Here is a 15,264-nt window from a genome sequence, read left to right as displayed (position 1 = left end):
TAAATAAGGAGAGTTAAAAAGAAGGATGAAAGTCAAGCAAGCCACAAGCAAACAAAGGGAATAAAGCCTGAAAGGAGCAAAGCATACTACAGAAGCAGGGGAGCTTAATTTTAAATTGCTTATATTTTTCTAATTACACTAATGTTATTTTATTTTGCCTAGAATACTTATACTCTGTCTCTCGATTAACATTTTTTGACAATTTCATTGCTATTGATTTATATGATTTTCACAAATTTGTCTATGCTAGTCTTCATGCATCTTTTCAAGAGGAGCCCCTATGCATCTACATATAGGATAATTATATTATCACTACTAGAAAAGTACTATTCAACATTGTTATATCTACATTGATTCCATTAAAATAGATGTAAATAAAAAATGTAGTGGTAAATTTGTAAATAAATAAAAGATGTAAATATATTTATATTAGTTTTGTGAAAAAATATGTAGATATAAAAAAATTTACAACGATTTTGTGATTTACCGAAGTAAAAATGAAATGACATGATTTTTCTACATCAGGTATAATTTTTCCCGATGTAAAAGTGAAGGCCCTCTCGACATCTTAACACTCTCACAAGCGGGTGCATTTCTCTTGCGCACTGACCTTTGACAACCTCGAAGGAGCTCTGTCTCTTTCTCTCCATCTCAGCGCTCTCAACACTGTCGCGGATGCTCTTTTCTTGTTGACCTTTGAAAATCCCGAAGGAGCTCTCCCTCTCAACATCTCAACCCTAGGGCACTCTTCTGTTGCTGACCTTCGACAACCCCGGAGGAGCACTTTAGAAACATGGTGGTGCTCCAAATCCACAAACGCTCCCGAAAGAGGTTTCCTAAAACGTGGTGGTGCTCACGCAAGTTCGTTGCCGAAGGGAAGACCAGAAGATTCGTAAGTTCACTTGAAAACTATTTTGGAATTTGTCAAAGCTTGTTGTAGTATGTGATGTATTGTGTTTAGGGTTTAAGGTTGCAACGGACCCACCATCCAAGCCTTGCTAGAGAGCTTTGTCGGTGACGCACCTTTGATTCCTGTCATTGAAAAGCCTTTGACTTTGGATGATGCGGAAGCAGATACCGTCAACACGATTGATGGGTCTAACGAGGTGGTGGTGATGAGTACCAATTCGGAGCCTTTCTTTGTGAGAACAGGGGATTAATGTATAATAGTGGCTGAATGTATAATAGGGGATTCATGTATAATATTGGCTCCTGATTCTAATGATTTTTTTTTTGCAGATTAACACTTGCAATGGCTTTTCCTATGATTATTTCTCTCCAAATAAGACGTACAAACCAAAGATGTGGACAGAAGCTTGGATTGGTTGGTATAATAAATTTGTAGCTTGTATTTAGTGCCTAAGTGCCTTATTACTTCTTAGGTTTTGAGGTTTTGCCTGAATGCTCATTACCTGTGTTCCTCTTTTAATTGTAGGTTAACTGAGTTTGGAGGTGCAGTTCCTTACATGCCTGTTGAGGACTTGGCATTTTCAATTGCAAGGTTTATACAGAAAGGGGGATCATTTGTTAATTATTATATGGTAACTTCAACATTTGTTGATTTTAATGTGTGGATTTGATTCACCCTTTTTACGTCAATTAAGCCCTTCTTTTGTTCATTCCAGTACCATGGGGGAACAAATTTTGGTCGAACTGTTGGTGGTCCCTTTATGCTACCAGCTATGATTACGATGCTCCTCTTGATGAATATGGTATGTGATATAAATATGGCAATTCTAAATGTCTCATTCGTTGGATTTCTTGCCTTGACAATGCTACATTCATTTATTTTGTGTAAACAACTTAAACATAGTTCATATGTATTTAAATTTATGAGTAAAAGCAAAGTTCTCATATATTTTTCATGCTTGATTTTAAGTTATATATTATTTCTTTCTGTGTGCAGGACTGCCTAGACAGCCAAAGTATGGCCATTTGAAGGATTTACATAGAGCAATAAAACTCTGTGAATCTGCTTTAGTATCTAGAGATCCTACTGTACAGGGGCTTGGAAACTATGAAGAGGTATAACTTGATTCAATTATCTGGGAATTATCAATGATAATCTAAAATCTTTGTAACTAGACTAAACTTTTGACTTTCATAACTAATGTACGGCTCATGTCTTAAAGTCAAAGTCTGGAGCTTGTGTCGCATTCCTTGCAAACTATAACCCACAATCTTATGCAACAGTGGCATTTGGAAACCAGCATTACAACTTGCCTCCTTGTTCTATAAGCATTCTTCCTAAATGTAGGCACATTGTTTATAACACTACAAGGGTAAGACAAAAATCAAACAAACTTTTATTTCAGATGATGACTAAAGCTAGGTTTGTTATATTATATCTTAAAATGGAGATTTTATTACTGTAAAGCTTGACCAAGTATATGGTATTTAGTTGGACTGAATAATTTTCTTTATCAATTAAATATGAAAAATATTGTTAATTATTTTATTTTAAATGGGGTCTTCGATTTTAATGTGTCAGCATAGTTGTATAGGTCCTTTTACACTCTCCTGTTAGATTTTCTTATGTTTATTGAGTTGTTATTTGGATCTTTTGTTAAAGGAACAATTCACTTTACTTAATAGTTTCAAGTGGTCAAAAAGGCATAAAAGAAAAATTTATATTTGAAATTATATTGTCTATTATGTTTGAGGGAGATGTCGTGAATGTGTTGTTTAGTGTTTTATGGTTAGTGTATCACATGCACAAACTACTAGACTATTTCTAGTTTTGCTGACTTTAATTTGAGTTAAGTCATTGTAATATGTATTGTTGTGTCAGGTAGATAAAGTTCTTATTGGCAACTAAGAAGTGGTCAACGAATTTGTGAACCCAAGAGATCATGAAAAACTTGTACAGTAGGTTATATTGGAGTGTTACTATTCTTTCTTTCTCAAATTCTATTGGAATAGAAATAGTAGGGATTCTATATTTCCTTTTTGTTCATATATATATGATGCAATGATAATGGCCGAAGAAAAGACAAAGTTGCTTGTTGGTGTAAAAAATGATGGCAATTTAATAAATTTGATACTTGTATTTTAACTTGCTTTTTGATGTTTTTGAATTGACCTTTGTATATGTTATTTGTTATGTTTAACACTTTTTAGTAATTATGCATTTCATGTGTTTTGGGAATTATACGGTTCATATCTCATGCTTTCAATTTTTTATCTTATTTAAAAACTATATAGTTAAGATTAACCATTTATATATAGAAATGCAGGGATGTCATTGAGTTACATATATATAGGATTTTTCTTTACTTTAAGACTCTGTAATTTTGAGTATTACTATAACTTTAATTAAAAAAATTCAAGTCTACTTATTAAAAATAATATTAAAGTTAATTATTTTTGTCTCTTTAATATTTATATAGCGTCCTTCGCCTTTTGAATATAGTAGTTGATCATGGCTTGCAGCTCATTAAGCTCGTCTTCGGCTCGATCCTTCTCCTCTTGGAGCTTAGCCATATGTGCTAATCCTTCCCTTTCCTTCTTGCGAAAATCGGAAAGGCTTGCGGTTTGTTGTTGAGCAACTTCCCGCCATTGCTGCGCATCGGATCGAGTCAAGAGTAGATCATCTTGCATATCCTTGATCAACTGTGCCTGCCTTGCGTACTCGGCTTCAAGGCGTGCTATCTTTGCGTCGACATCTCGGAGTTGACTACTCGGTTCGACCTTTGGCATTTTGGATGCCCGAATAGCCTTCTCATTAAGGTTAGCACACTCGTCCTTGAGCCGCTCTATCTCATGGTCTTTTTTCTTGCACTGCCTTTGTAGACCGTCAATGGCGAAACTGGATTCTTCGCTTTTCTCCTCAAGAACTCTCATCTGAGCTCCCATGATTTCCAGCTTCTTGGTCAAGGCATCGACTTGTTCTTGCAGCAACCTCCTCGTGATTGCGGTTGCGCAAGAGGTGGATGGTTGGGGCACTCCCCTCTCGCTCCTCCAAGTCTCGTAGTCGGTGGAGACGGATACCCGAGGCTTTCCAAGCTCTCGATCTCCCTCGTAGATTGGTCTCTCCCATGTTCTAACGACAGCGTGCAGAAACTCAAGAAGATGGACGCGTTGGAGGAACAAAATAGGAAGCTTACAGCCGAGCTCTCACAGCTCAAGGAGCAAATGGCGCAAATGATGGAACTCATGCGTCACCAAAACATACACGGGCTCAACACAGTGACCATGAATCCCATCATGAGGAGGAGCAAGAGCAAGAGCCTCCGCAAGCTGTACCCCTTGGGGCGGGGATTACAATTAGAGAGCCCGAGATTTCAAAGGAGCAATTCCACGCTCTCGAGGACCGGCTGAGGGCTATGGAGGGGCATGATTTTGATATCAAAGATGCCGCCGACATGTGCTTAGTGAGGGACATCCAATTCCCTCCCAAATTTAAAGTGCCCGATCACCCAAAGTATGTGGGATCGACTTGCCCCAAAAGTCATCTCACCATGTATTGCCGAAAGATGGTTGCATATGCCACTAATGAAAAGCTCTTAATCCATTGCTTCCAAGAGAGCTTGGCTGACACCGCACTCAACTGGTATATGCAGCTGGATGGGAGTAGCTCATAAGTTGTATTGTTTTGTTGAGCTTATTTTGCATATGTGTGCTTTGTGCATGGGTTAATCTTTATCTAATCTGACTAAGAGTGAGTATGATGATGAGTTAGAAACTTGAAAAGTTATTTTGAGACATAAAACAGAGTTTTTGAAAACTGACTCAAAATAATCGATTATCATTAAATATAATCGATTATTCCAGAAACAGGTGAAAAGGATGCATTGCTGTAATAATCGATTATTTGTGAAATAATCGATTATCCCAGGAATCACTCTCTGGAATAATCGATTATCCTGTAAAATAATCGATTAATCTTTTCTTGGTTGATTTCCAGAAATCATGAAGAACAAAATAATTGATTATCCTTTAAAATAATCGATTATCTGGTTCTGAAAATGTTATAAATAGTTTTCACATTTTGAAACTTCAGAACAAGATAGAACAAAGAATGAGTTAACGTTGAAAAAGAGAAAAACGTCATTGTGAAGTCTTTGTGACCTACTTGGAGTGTTTTCTTTGTGAAACCAAGAAGTAAAACGTTTTTGAAATTCTTTGAGAAAAGATCATCATCATCATCCCATTCTTGAAAGAGAAAGATTGAGATTTGCTTTTGAATTCACAGTCTGATTTGTTCAGCTTCCAGTTGAATTCGTTCCTTTAATTCTTTGTGATTAATTGTAAATCTTAAGTAGGTACCTCAAGTGGTAAGGAATTCTTGTAGTGGGTTTTATACAAAAGGTGTTTTCTTGGGGTCAAGAAAGTGGTTATCTTGAATGTAGGAGTGTATGCATGTGTGGTATGCTTGTAAAACTTCTTCATTGAGATAGTGGAACAAATCTTGATCAGGTTATGATTGAGGACTGGATGTAGGTCACATGTGGAGTGGCTAAACCAGGATAAAATACTTGTGCAATCTTCTCTTACCCTTATCTTGTACTTTGAGTAATATATTGGTTGTGTTAAAAAGAATAATCTTGGTTAACATGTTTGTATGCACAACATTGCTTTAAACTGAATCAAAGAGAGTTGCAAGGGTCAATGAAGTTAAGTCCTTTGATTCTTATATTGCAGTAACCATTGCTTACCAAGATCTAACCAAGCATTGTAGCACTTTAAAATTTAGTTCTTCTTCTTCAAATTTCCTGCCAAGATCAACAAGGTGATTTATTAAGTGTGTAAACCTTTTTCAAAAATCAGAAATTGATTCACCATGATTCATTCTCAACAATTCATACTCTCTTATAAGAGTATGCTTTCTAGATCTTTTTACATCACTTGTTCCTTCATGTATAACTTGTAATGTGTCCCACATTTCTTTAGCTGACTTGCATTGAGAAATTCTAAAAAAACTCATCAATAGACAATGCAGATGTTATTATGTTCTTTGCTCTATAATCATATTGAACTCTCTTTTTCTCATCATCACTCCACTTACTCCAATGCTTTTCTTTCTTTCCATCACCATCTTTGATCATAGGGATATAGGGTCCATTTTCTATTGCATCCCACACAGCAATATCAATTGCTTCAATGAAAATTCTCATCCTAGTTTTCCAATAGACATAGTTTTCACCATTGAAAACAGGAGGTCTATGAATAAACACACCCTCACCATAAGGTAGGTTGCTGTTGGCCATTTTTGAAATCTTGATTAACACTCAAGAACCTTGCACTAGATACCAATTGTTAGAAAAGAATGGCTCAATCCAAGAGGGGGGTGAATTGGATTCTATGACACTTAAAAAATTTTCAGAGTTCTAAGGATCTTTATTTCAACTTAAACTTTTCTAATATGAACTCTCAAAGAAGTTCCTTGAAAGACTTGCCAATGGGAATGAGTCCTATATTCTTTCTTGATTAATCTTGATTAAGTTCAATGTTAAAAACACTGAATATGCAACACTTTGGTTTAGTTTAAAGCAATGTTATGCATACAAACATATTAATCAAGATCACCCACTTTAACACTCAACCAAGATTTTGCTCAATGTAAAAGATAAGAGTGAGAGAGAAGAATGCACAAGTATTTTATCCTGGTTTAGCCACTCCACATGTGACCTACATCCAGTCCTCAATCATAACCTGATCAAGATTTGTTCCACTATCTCAATGAAAATTTTTTACAAGCATACCACACATGCATATACTCATACATTCAAGATAACCACTTTCTTGCCTCCAAGAAAGCATTTCTTCTAGAAATTCACTACAAGAATTCCTTACCACTTGAGACACCTACTCAAGATTTTCCTTACACTTTACACAAACAATTAAAGGAACGAATTCACCTGGAAGCTGAACAAATCAGACTATGAATTCCAAAAGCAAATCTTAATCTTCCTCTCCCAAGAATGTAGTGATGATAATGATCTTTTTCAAAGCATTTCACAAAATATTTTTCTTCTTGGTTTCACAAAGAAAACACTCCAAGAAGGTCACAAAGACTTCACAATATAGTTTTTCTCTCGTTGATTCTCAATTCATTCTCTATTCTGAAGTTTCAAAGTGTGAAAGCTATTTATAAAAATTTTCAGAACCAAATAATCAATTATTTTAAAGGATAATCGATTATTTAGTTCTTCATTCTGGAAATCACTCAAGAACAGAATTATCAATTATTTTGCAGGATAATCGGTTATTCTAGAGAGTGCTTCCTGGAATAATCGATTATTTCACAGATAATCGATTATTAGAGCAGATAATCGATTATTAGAGCAAGACTCTTTTCACCTGTTGCTGGAATAATCGATTATATTTAATGATAATCAATTGTTTTGAGTTAGTTTTCAAAAACTCAATTTTATACTTCAAAAATCTTTCCAAGTATTTTAAATTATCATCATACTCACTCTCAGTCAATTTAGATTAAAATTAACTCATGCACAAAGCACACACATGCAAAATAAGCTAATCAAAATAATACATCTCATATAAGAACTTATAAACTACTTCTATTACACATCATGATAGTCATATCTTCTTCTTGACTAGTTTGTGTCCTTGGTCAGCTTCAACTTTTAGAATCCACCCTTTGTTATCATCAAAACTCTCATGCTCTCTCATACTTCAGAGCTTAGTTGATTCACTACTCCATGAATCTCAACAAATACTTGGTTTGAGCCAGAAGTGACTTGTGAAAGAATACTTATATCTTGTTGAAGATAGTGGAACTCAATTTGGTTGGATTGAGAACTAGACGTAGTCTTTGGATTGGAGATGAACTAGTATAAAAAAACCTATGCCATTTCATCTAGTTTTTTAGTACTTCATCTGATCACTTTTCAGTACTTCATCTATTTGCATTTTTCACCACCTCACTACAAAATTGTAAGGTTTTTATATACATTATTCAATCCCCTTCTAATGTATATCTTTTTTCTCCAACAATGTCACAAACAACCAAGATAAGACAAGCATTAAGAGTAGAAAATAATCACTAATGAAAGTAAATAGAGACTAAGCATAATCAAAAGAATTACATAAAGTTAATGATTATATTTGATCCCAATAAAAAGGAAAGTTAGGTACTTATACTAAGAAGTATCAAGTCAAGATTACAAAATGATTCCATCCCTTGATTTAGCTTATGCTTTTCAAGATCAAGAGCAATTGGTGTGTTTCCTTCTATAACAAAGCTTCAGTTCCTTAGAAAGAGAAAGGTTGAGAGTAGAGAGAGTGTTTTAGAGTAGAGAAAGTGTCTTCAAATATGAATCTGTTTTCCTTTTATTATAGGAAAAAAATGTGTTGTTTTATGCTAAAATCACCTACCTAAATAAATTTGTTGAGTGAATTTGAGATTTTTCTTCACCTTGAGGTTACAAATTTTCCCCACCAAATTATATGCTCGAGTTGGATCTTGCAACTTGCTATCTCAATTTGGATAGGCTAAAAATATCTTGGCCTGACCAATTTTTCACCCTTTTACTTCTCTATCTTATTTTGACTTCAAAATTTGATCTTGTTGTATTCCTCCCCCAAGTCTTATTTTTTTCACTTGATTTATGTTGCAACTAGTGCAAAAATATAATTGTGATTAATTAGCTCAACATTTATAAATATAAAAAGTAATTTACTAATTGTATTACCTACAAAAGTTAACTAATTTTTAGATTTAAACCACGAAAAAGGCTTGGAAGCCATGTTACATGTCTTCTTTTAAATAACCAATTCAAATAAATTTAATATCTAATAAAGGTGCCAACCACTAAACATTCTTAATAAAAGAAATTAAAATCCACTAGGATGCGTCAAGATCAAATGATCACGCTAGGTCTACCCATGTTTATCACAGAGTATGACTAGGGTTCTCAAATGAAGTTGACCCTTAATGTCTTGACAAACTAATTACTAAGGGACCTCCCTAACATCAAAATTCACATCAATACCCCATAAAAACATGAATTCATAAAAATGATGGATGTTACCAATATTCATAGTTCAATTCAATTGTATTCAAATGTTCAAGTGTATTCAGTAGCACATGGTCAATTGTATTCAATTACTCACACGTTCAATGAGTTATATTTCTCAACTGTTCACAAGTGTGCTCTATGTTATGTGCTAATTAATACTCCTATAACTTTACCATCTTATTGTTCTCTTCATTCTTAATTATCTTGGCTCTCACTTACTCAAGTTCCAAAGGCAATCAATGCCAACAAAGAATAGTACAGTTGTTTGAAGCACTAATATGATCATGATAAGTAGAGTAGCGAGTAAGCATGGTTGTGCTAGGCCCAAACATGATCATGTTTGGTTTCTCACAACTCCGCCTCATTTTCCTAAGCATGGTCGTGCTACCTTTAACACACCCGTGTTCCCAATCTCACATTCTTGCTCTATTTTTTAGCATGATAATGCTACCCTTAACACATCTATGTTTGTAAACTCACTTTTCTACTTTGGAAAATGAGCATGGTTATGGCTAGCTTGACACAACCATGTTACACTCAACATGACCATGCTCACATTAAACATGGTCTTTGTCACCCACTTGCACAATAATGCTCACTTATGCCCACTTGTGCTCTCACAACAACATCCCCACACAAGGAAATCACAATTCATTAAAGCATCTTTTTTACTTACACAACCCATATTCACTGTACAAAATTCTCACATTATGAAAATTACCTAATCAAAAGCCCTAGAACATAAATCCACAACCAAACAATTTGAAGCAATCCATACAATTCATTCTATCATTCATGGGAGAATTCAACAAAATACACACACACACATATATATATATATATATATATATATATATATGTATATATATATAATTACCAACATGCTTTTAGAGTATTCAAAACTCTTTCAAGATCATGCTTCATAGAATTTATAGAGGAACAATCTTACTATCACTAGTACAAAAAGGGTAATTTATGTCGGTTATTTTAAGCTTTTTACGTCAGAAAAAGGTCCAACGTAAATGTGGGAGATGTATTACATCGGTTGTGATAGCCGACGTAAATTTACGTCGGACATTCACAAGAGCCGACGTAAAAAAGTTGTAAAGAAAAAAAAAAACATAACGCGTGCAAGCAGAACGGACCGTTCTCCAAGCAGAATGGCCCGTTCTGCTTGGAGAATGTTTCGTTCTGCTTGGAGAACGTCTAGAGAATGACCCGCTTTGCATGGAGAACGGGCCGTTCTGCTTGGAGATCCACCCAAACATGAAGAATTTTCTACTTAGTATTAACTAATATATTAATAAACGATGATCCACCCGAACGCGAAAAAGAGGATAATATTAACTAATATATTAATAGATCAATACATACATTTATTTTTAACATATTAGCTAATATATTAAGAAAGGATTTTTCAAACTAACCTCAAACGCGAGCCCAATGCAATCGGTCAAAAACTCAAGAACCACCCAAACGCGCAAACGTACACTCAGATGCAATCACTACAAAAAAATCAAGTTTTAGCTACCACCAAAATCGGTCGCTATTTAGGTAAATTCAGTCGCTATTTCATTCAGCGACCGAAATAGCGACCGAAAAAATCCGTCGCTAAAACCCTGGTCGCTATTTCAAATTGCGACCGAAATTTTTTCCGTCGCAATTTAGCGACCGAAAAATCAGTACGGATAAAATTGGTCGCTATTTCGGTCGCTAAAAAACTGAAATAAGTACGGATAAAATTGGTCGCTATTTCGTTCGCTAAAAAAACTGAAATAGGTACGGATAAAATCAGTCGCTATTTCGGTCGTTAAAAACATGAAATAGATACAAATAAAATCGGTCGCTAAAAATTTGAAATAGCTACCAATTATTTTGGTCACTATTTCAGTCGTTAATAACTTGAATTAACTACAAATAATTTCAGTTGCTATTTCGGTCGCTAAAATATACCAGTATTTTTAAATTCTTTTTTAATTATAAATTTATACCTGCCTGCATATACAAAAATTGGTAATTCCTGGATCATAAGAATAGCTAGTTTTCCAAATGTAGAGGTTTATTGCAAAATTATATTTTTAATATAATAATATATTAAATGTCAATTCTATATAATTGGAAAAACATAGCAAAAGGTTTATAGTATTTCAAGTAAAGATAAATCCATGACATTCCCTAGCATCTATACTTGAATTAATTCCATAAAAATTACAAGAAACAGAAAATTAACAATTATATACCAGGTGTTCTCCTAGAACCTTCATATCTGTCCCGCTTTCTACCATATTCACTTATACTATGTTCACGGTCATACCTAACCTACTATGTGAATCCCTTTCTGAATAAGATTTTTTACTCTCATAGTAGTTCCGTTGACGCACTCTTCCACTATCACTTCTTGAATCATCCCTGCGATGCCTCCTCTCACTCCTATGATCTTCCCTGTCATATCCAGATGGAGAAGCAGGAACCTTCAAAATTGATATATCAAAATTAGATATATGCAGCAAACTTTAAAATTAATGACAATTTTATTAATGAAAATTCCTAAATGTAAAAAGGAAATTTCAGCAATGAAAATATTGAACATTTATTAATAGCACAGATTGATAAAAGCAAATTTTGACAATTTCTATAAAAACTAAATTGTATTCCCATGTTCTTCATATCATTTCAGGAAAAACAAAAGGCAACAGACACTTAAAAGTAACACAATAATCTAAAGAAAAAGTTCTTTAGATTCTTCCTTTCCCTCATCTTGCCAATCCTTTTGGCAGGTAAACAAGTTTGGATTTTGTTTCACAAATAAATTATTTCCCTAGGATAGCATAATGACACTTTAAATGTTGTTTCTAAAGCAATTAATGAAACCATTAAAAATGAAAGGAAATAAAAAGTAAAGAGAAATAATCTTACATCTGAACCCATATGTTGTTCAGTAGAACGAGTCCTGTTGGTTTCTCTTCCTCCATAGTGATCTTCACTTAAAGAACTTTCTGTGTAAACAAAGTCACAACACCTTCAGATGTTATTATTTACTTTTTCTTGGGGAAAAAAATAATACCAAATTCCATCATACAACAAAAAGTATATATATATATATATATATATATATATATATATATATATATATATATATATATATATCTTAAGCTCCGACTATTTCAAAAACACTAAAAAGCTTTTACTATAAATGAAAACTCATATTTACCAAAATGACGTAGCACCTTCTTGGTGGCAATGGGATTTATACATATATCATGTGGTAGCCCATTTTAACCAAAATGATGTAGCACCTCGTACAAACTATCCAAGCTATTCACAACTAGCCCAATCCTAATAACAGTGTACATGTAGTGGCACCTGTTTTACTTAAATTGACAACAAATCAAAATTAAATTCTTCTGAAAAAACATTTCAAATTATAAAACAGTAAAATTGATGCAGCTTTAGAATAAAGCAAATTACTTGTTACAGAAAAGAACAGGAGCATATTCCAAGAGACTATGCATTCCTTTTGATTATAAAATAATTATTGCAACATTTCCAATACAAAAAAGAAAGTCGATTATATTATATTGAATTATGTCATGAACATCCAAGTATCAAAATACAACTATTGGTGAACAAATTCAAAGGTAACAATTTTTTTGTGATAAGTGAGCGAACATAACTCAATGCAATTCAACAGTGACTCCAACACACATAATGCATATTGGTCCAGGCAGACTCAATGCACATAAAGCACTATCTTAAACATTTTATAGTAATTAATTTTTTTTTATATTAATCCAGTGCCAGAAAAAATAGTCTTTTATATTAAATGCAATAATGTCAAATTTTAACACACATAACACCGATTAATTTTTTTAATGATAGAACTTATATGGTCTTTCTAAATTTTCATAAAAAGGAACCTTGATACAAAAGACTAAACCACCTACTTGGTCTCTAAAATAGGCAACTGCTCTTTCAGCACACATTTCCAAACTTTCACCATTTGGGGGAGGTGTGTCATAACTTCTTCGCCACTCATGTACTTGTTCTTTCCCATATCTGTCTGCTGTTTCTTGCTTATTGAGACCCTGTAGTTCCCCGTACCTGAAATCATTACAAGTATAGCTTATAGATTATATGTTGTACATAAGGTTGTGAAGCAGTAATAACAAACGATGAAAGTAGGAAACAAATTACTACATTCTTTCATTCAATTGCCAAGCTGCTATGACTGGAATCGATTGCTTTTTTGTATCTTCACTAAAAACTTGACTCCATTCCCTTGCTTGTTCACTCTCATTGTGCATTATGATAGGCACCTACAGGAAGTTTGATAAGTAATAGTTTAGGAAAAGGCATTTGAATACTATATTGTAGAAAATGAAAACAAATAGAGTTAAATTCCCCTGCCTTCATAGTTAAGCGCTAGCCGTTTGATATTCCAAATCCAAATGTCACTTTCAAGAGGAGTATCATACATAAAAGAGTTACATCATATTTTTTCTCCTATTCCATCAGTTATTATCGCTTATCACACAATTCTCTTTTCTTTAATATAGAAATAATTTAATGAAATATAATTTCTCTATGAAAGATAAATCATTGAGCCAGCACCAACATACAAAACTGTTGGACTAATATAGTATTCATTGCGAGTAAACAAATATGTTTTTTGAATATTATGTTTCATATTCAATTAGGCAACTAGCTAATAGCAAAATCTAGCCCAAAACATTAAAAACTCCAAATGGTTATTTTTATTATTATTAGAACAATAATGCAGATACCTAAATCTGTTACTACTACGTGCATATTTACCACTGCCACAGATTTAGAAATTAATACATTAGCAAACACCAAAATTGATGACGACAGGGAACCAAAAGCAAAGATACACGCACACAAATCAAGGGTACAATCAGAGCCAAAATTTGTTAATGACCCTACAAATGGGAAGGTTCTTTTAACATCTAATAAAAAAACCATAGTTACTACTTGAGATTTAATTTAATTAATTAGCAACTAACCAGAGTGTGAACTGATTAGGATTCATTATGTCAACAACAGCTGTAGACTCATTGGTTAAGCCAGTCGACCATATTGTCTTCTCTTTCATTATCTCTGTGAGAGAGTGAGATCATGGATGTAGTGCTAGCGCACTATACGTGAAGCTAAACAGTTGAGTTTTCAACTGTGCAAGCATGCATCTACATAATTTTAATTTTGAAAACATCAATGAATTGAATACCTGTGGCCATCTGATTAAGCACATCAACAACTATAGCAAACAAGAGCAGTAATATGGATGTTGTTGCCTAGATTTCTCTAACGTTAAACCACAGTTAGGTTCACCATTCAGAATCACACAAGAAGCAGCAATATAAAAGCAAATAGAGGTTCACCTTCTCGATCTAGAGAAACTTATTTAAGAAGCACTCCAACTAACTAATCATTTGCTTTCTCAGAATATAACTACATATTGAAAGATTTATAATGGTAGAACAAAAAGACTTAGTTGCTCTACAACAGATTAATATAACAACAAAGGTATGGAGAGTACCTCTATTATCCGCAAAATTGGAGTGATAGTGCAAGCGCGTAGCCTCAAGCAACTTGGAAACAACATGAGCACTCTTGGAACCTTGAGAAAATGATCATCGAGATCAGCAAATATCTGCTGCAGATTGACGGAATGCTTCATAGAACTCGGCATCTGTTGCTTGATCTTGGTGCCCTTGGGCAACGGGGTCTCCATCATTTCCTCAAGCACAGGAACAGGCTCGGGCTCAGGCTCGGGCTTGGGCTCAGGCTCAGGCTGAGGCTGAGGCTGAGGCTGAGGAACACGAAGATCCTTCTGAGGCGTGATAACCTGGTCCTCGTGAACAACCCTGGCGGGCTTTTCATGGAAGACCTTAGCCTGAACCTTGGGGAGGGCATCTTCTTCGGCGACATTGAGGGTGGGGCCAGCGATGTTCTCGATGGAGGGGAAGAAGTACTCCCAAGCGCCGCTCTGGGGATCCTGCGGCATGGATTAGGGGCCAGGGGGTTTGGAGGGAGAAGGGGGCATGCGAGGGGGAGCCTAGACCATTCCTACTTCACTTAAAACCCTAAAAAATATAAGCAAATTTTAGACTATCCTAATAAAAGTCTATTATATATTAATGATATTAATAAATTTAACTTTTTAAAAAAATTAATAAATTTATTTTCAAATATATTACTACGAGTATTTTTTAATTTACGTGATAAAAATATGTTTTTTCTCGTTATCATTAAACAGGTT

General features: G+C 34.3%; 2 protein-coding genes across 18 annotated transcripts; one reads left to right on the top strand and one right to left on the bottom strand.

Annotated features, from left to right (window-relative positions):
- The first annotated feature begins 554 nt into the window (after window positions 1-554).
- On the top strand, window positions 555-5,474 carry LOC109794068 (beta-galactosidase 4). 17 transcript variants are annotated; one of them, XR_014429469.1, is made up of 7 exons: window positions 555-892; window positions 1,240-1,328; window positions 1,436-1,541; window positions 1,626-1,712; window positions 1,907-2,025; window positions 2,194-2,282; window positions 3,433-5,474. XR_014429469.1 is itself a non-coding variant. In XM_083063193.1 (6 exons), the coding sequence occupies exons 2-6, from the start codon at window positions 1,116-1,118 to the stop codon at window positions 1,937-1,939; spliced, it is 342 nt and encodes a 113-aa protein (XP_082919319.1). In that variant the 5' UTR covers window positions 555-892; window positions 970-1,115; the 3' UTR covers window positions 1,940-3,055. The 17 variants fall into 17 exon arrangements, 3 of the variants coding, with proteins under 3 accessions (XP_082919319.1, XP_082919318.1, XP_082919317.1); XR_014429465.1 differs by having other exon boundaries at window positions 1,907-2,282; window positions 3,433-3,729; window positions 3,865-5,474; XR_014429468.1 differs by lacking the exon at window positions 3,433-5,474 and adding an exon at window positions 2,792-3,055.
- Window positions 5,475-12,104: 6,630 nt separating this feature from the next.
- Window positions 12,105-15,009, bottom strand: LOC145952084 (uncharacterized). The gene is made up of 4 exons (XM_083064307.1): window positions 14,542-15,009; window positions 13,182-13,300; window positions 12,929-13,085; window positions 12,105-12,355 (listed from the first exon to the last, which is right to left on the bottom strand). The coding sequence occupies exons 1-4, from the start codon at window positions 15,007-15,009 to the stop codon at window positions 12,353-12,355; spliced, it is 747 nt and encodes a 248-aa protein (XP_082920433.1). The 3' UTR covers window positions 12,105-12,352.
- Between the last annotated feature and the right edge of the window lie 255 nt (window positions 15,010-15,264).

This window comes from Cajanus cajan, chromosome 9, assembly GCF_000230855.2.
Source record: "Cajanus cajan strain Asha chromosome 9, NIPB_CcT2T_4, whole genome shotgun sequence".
Classification (NCBI taxonomy): Eukaryota; Viridiplantae; Streptophyta; class Magnoliopsida; order Fabales; family Fabaceae; genus Cajanus; species Cajanus cajan.
Note: the sequence above shows the minus strand (reverse complement) of the source record. Positions and strands in the feature narration are given on the sequence as shown.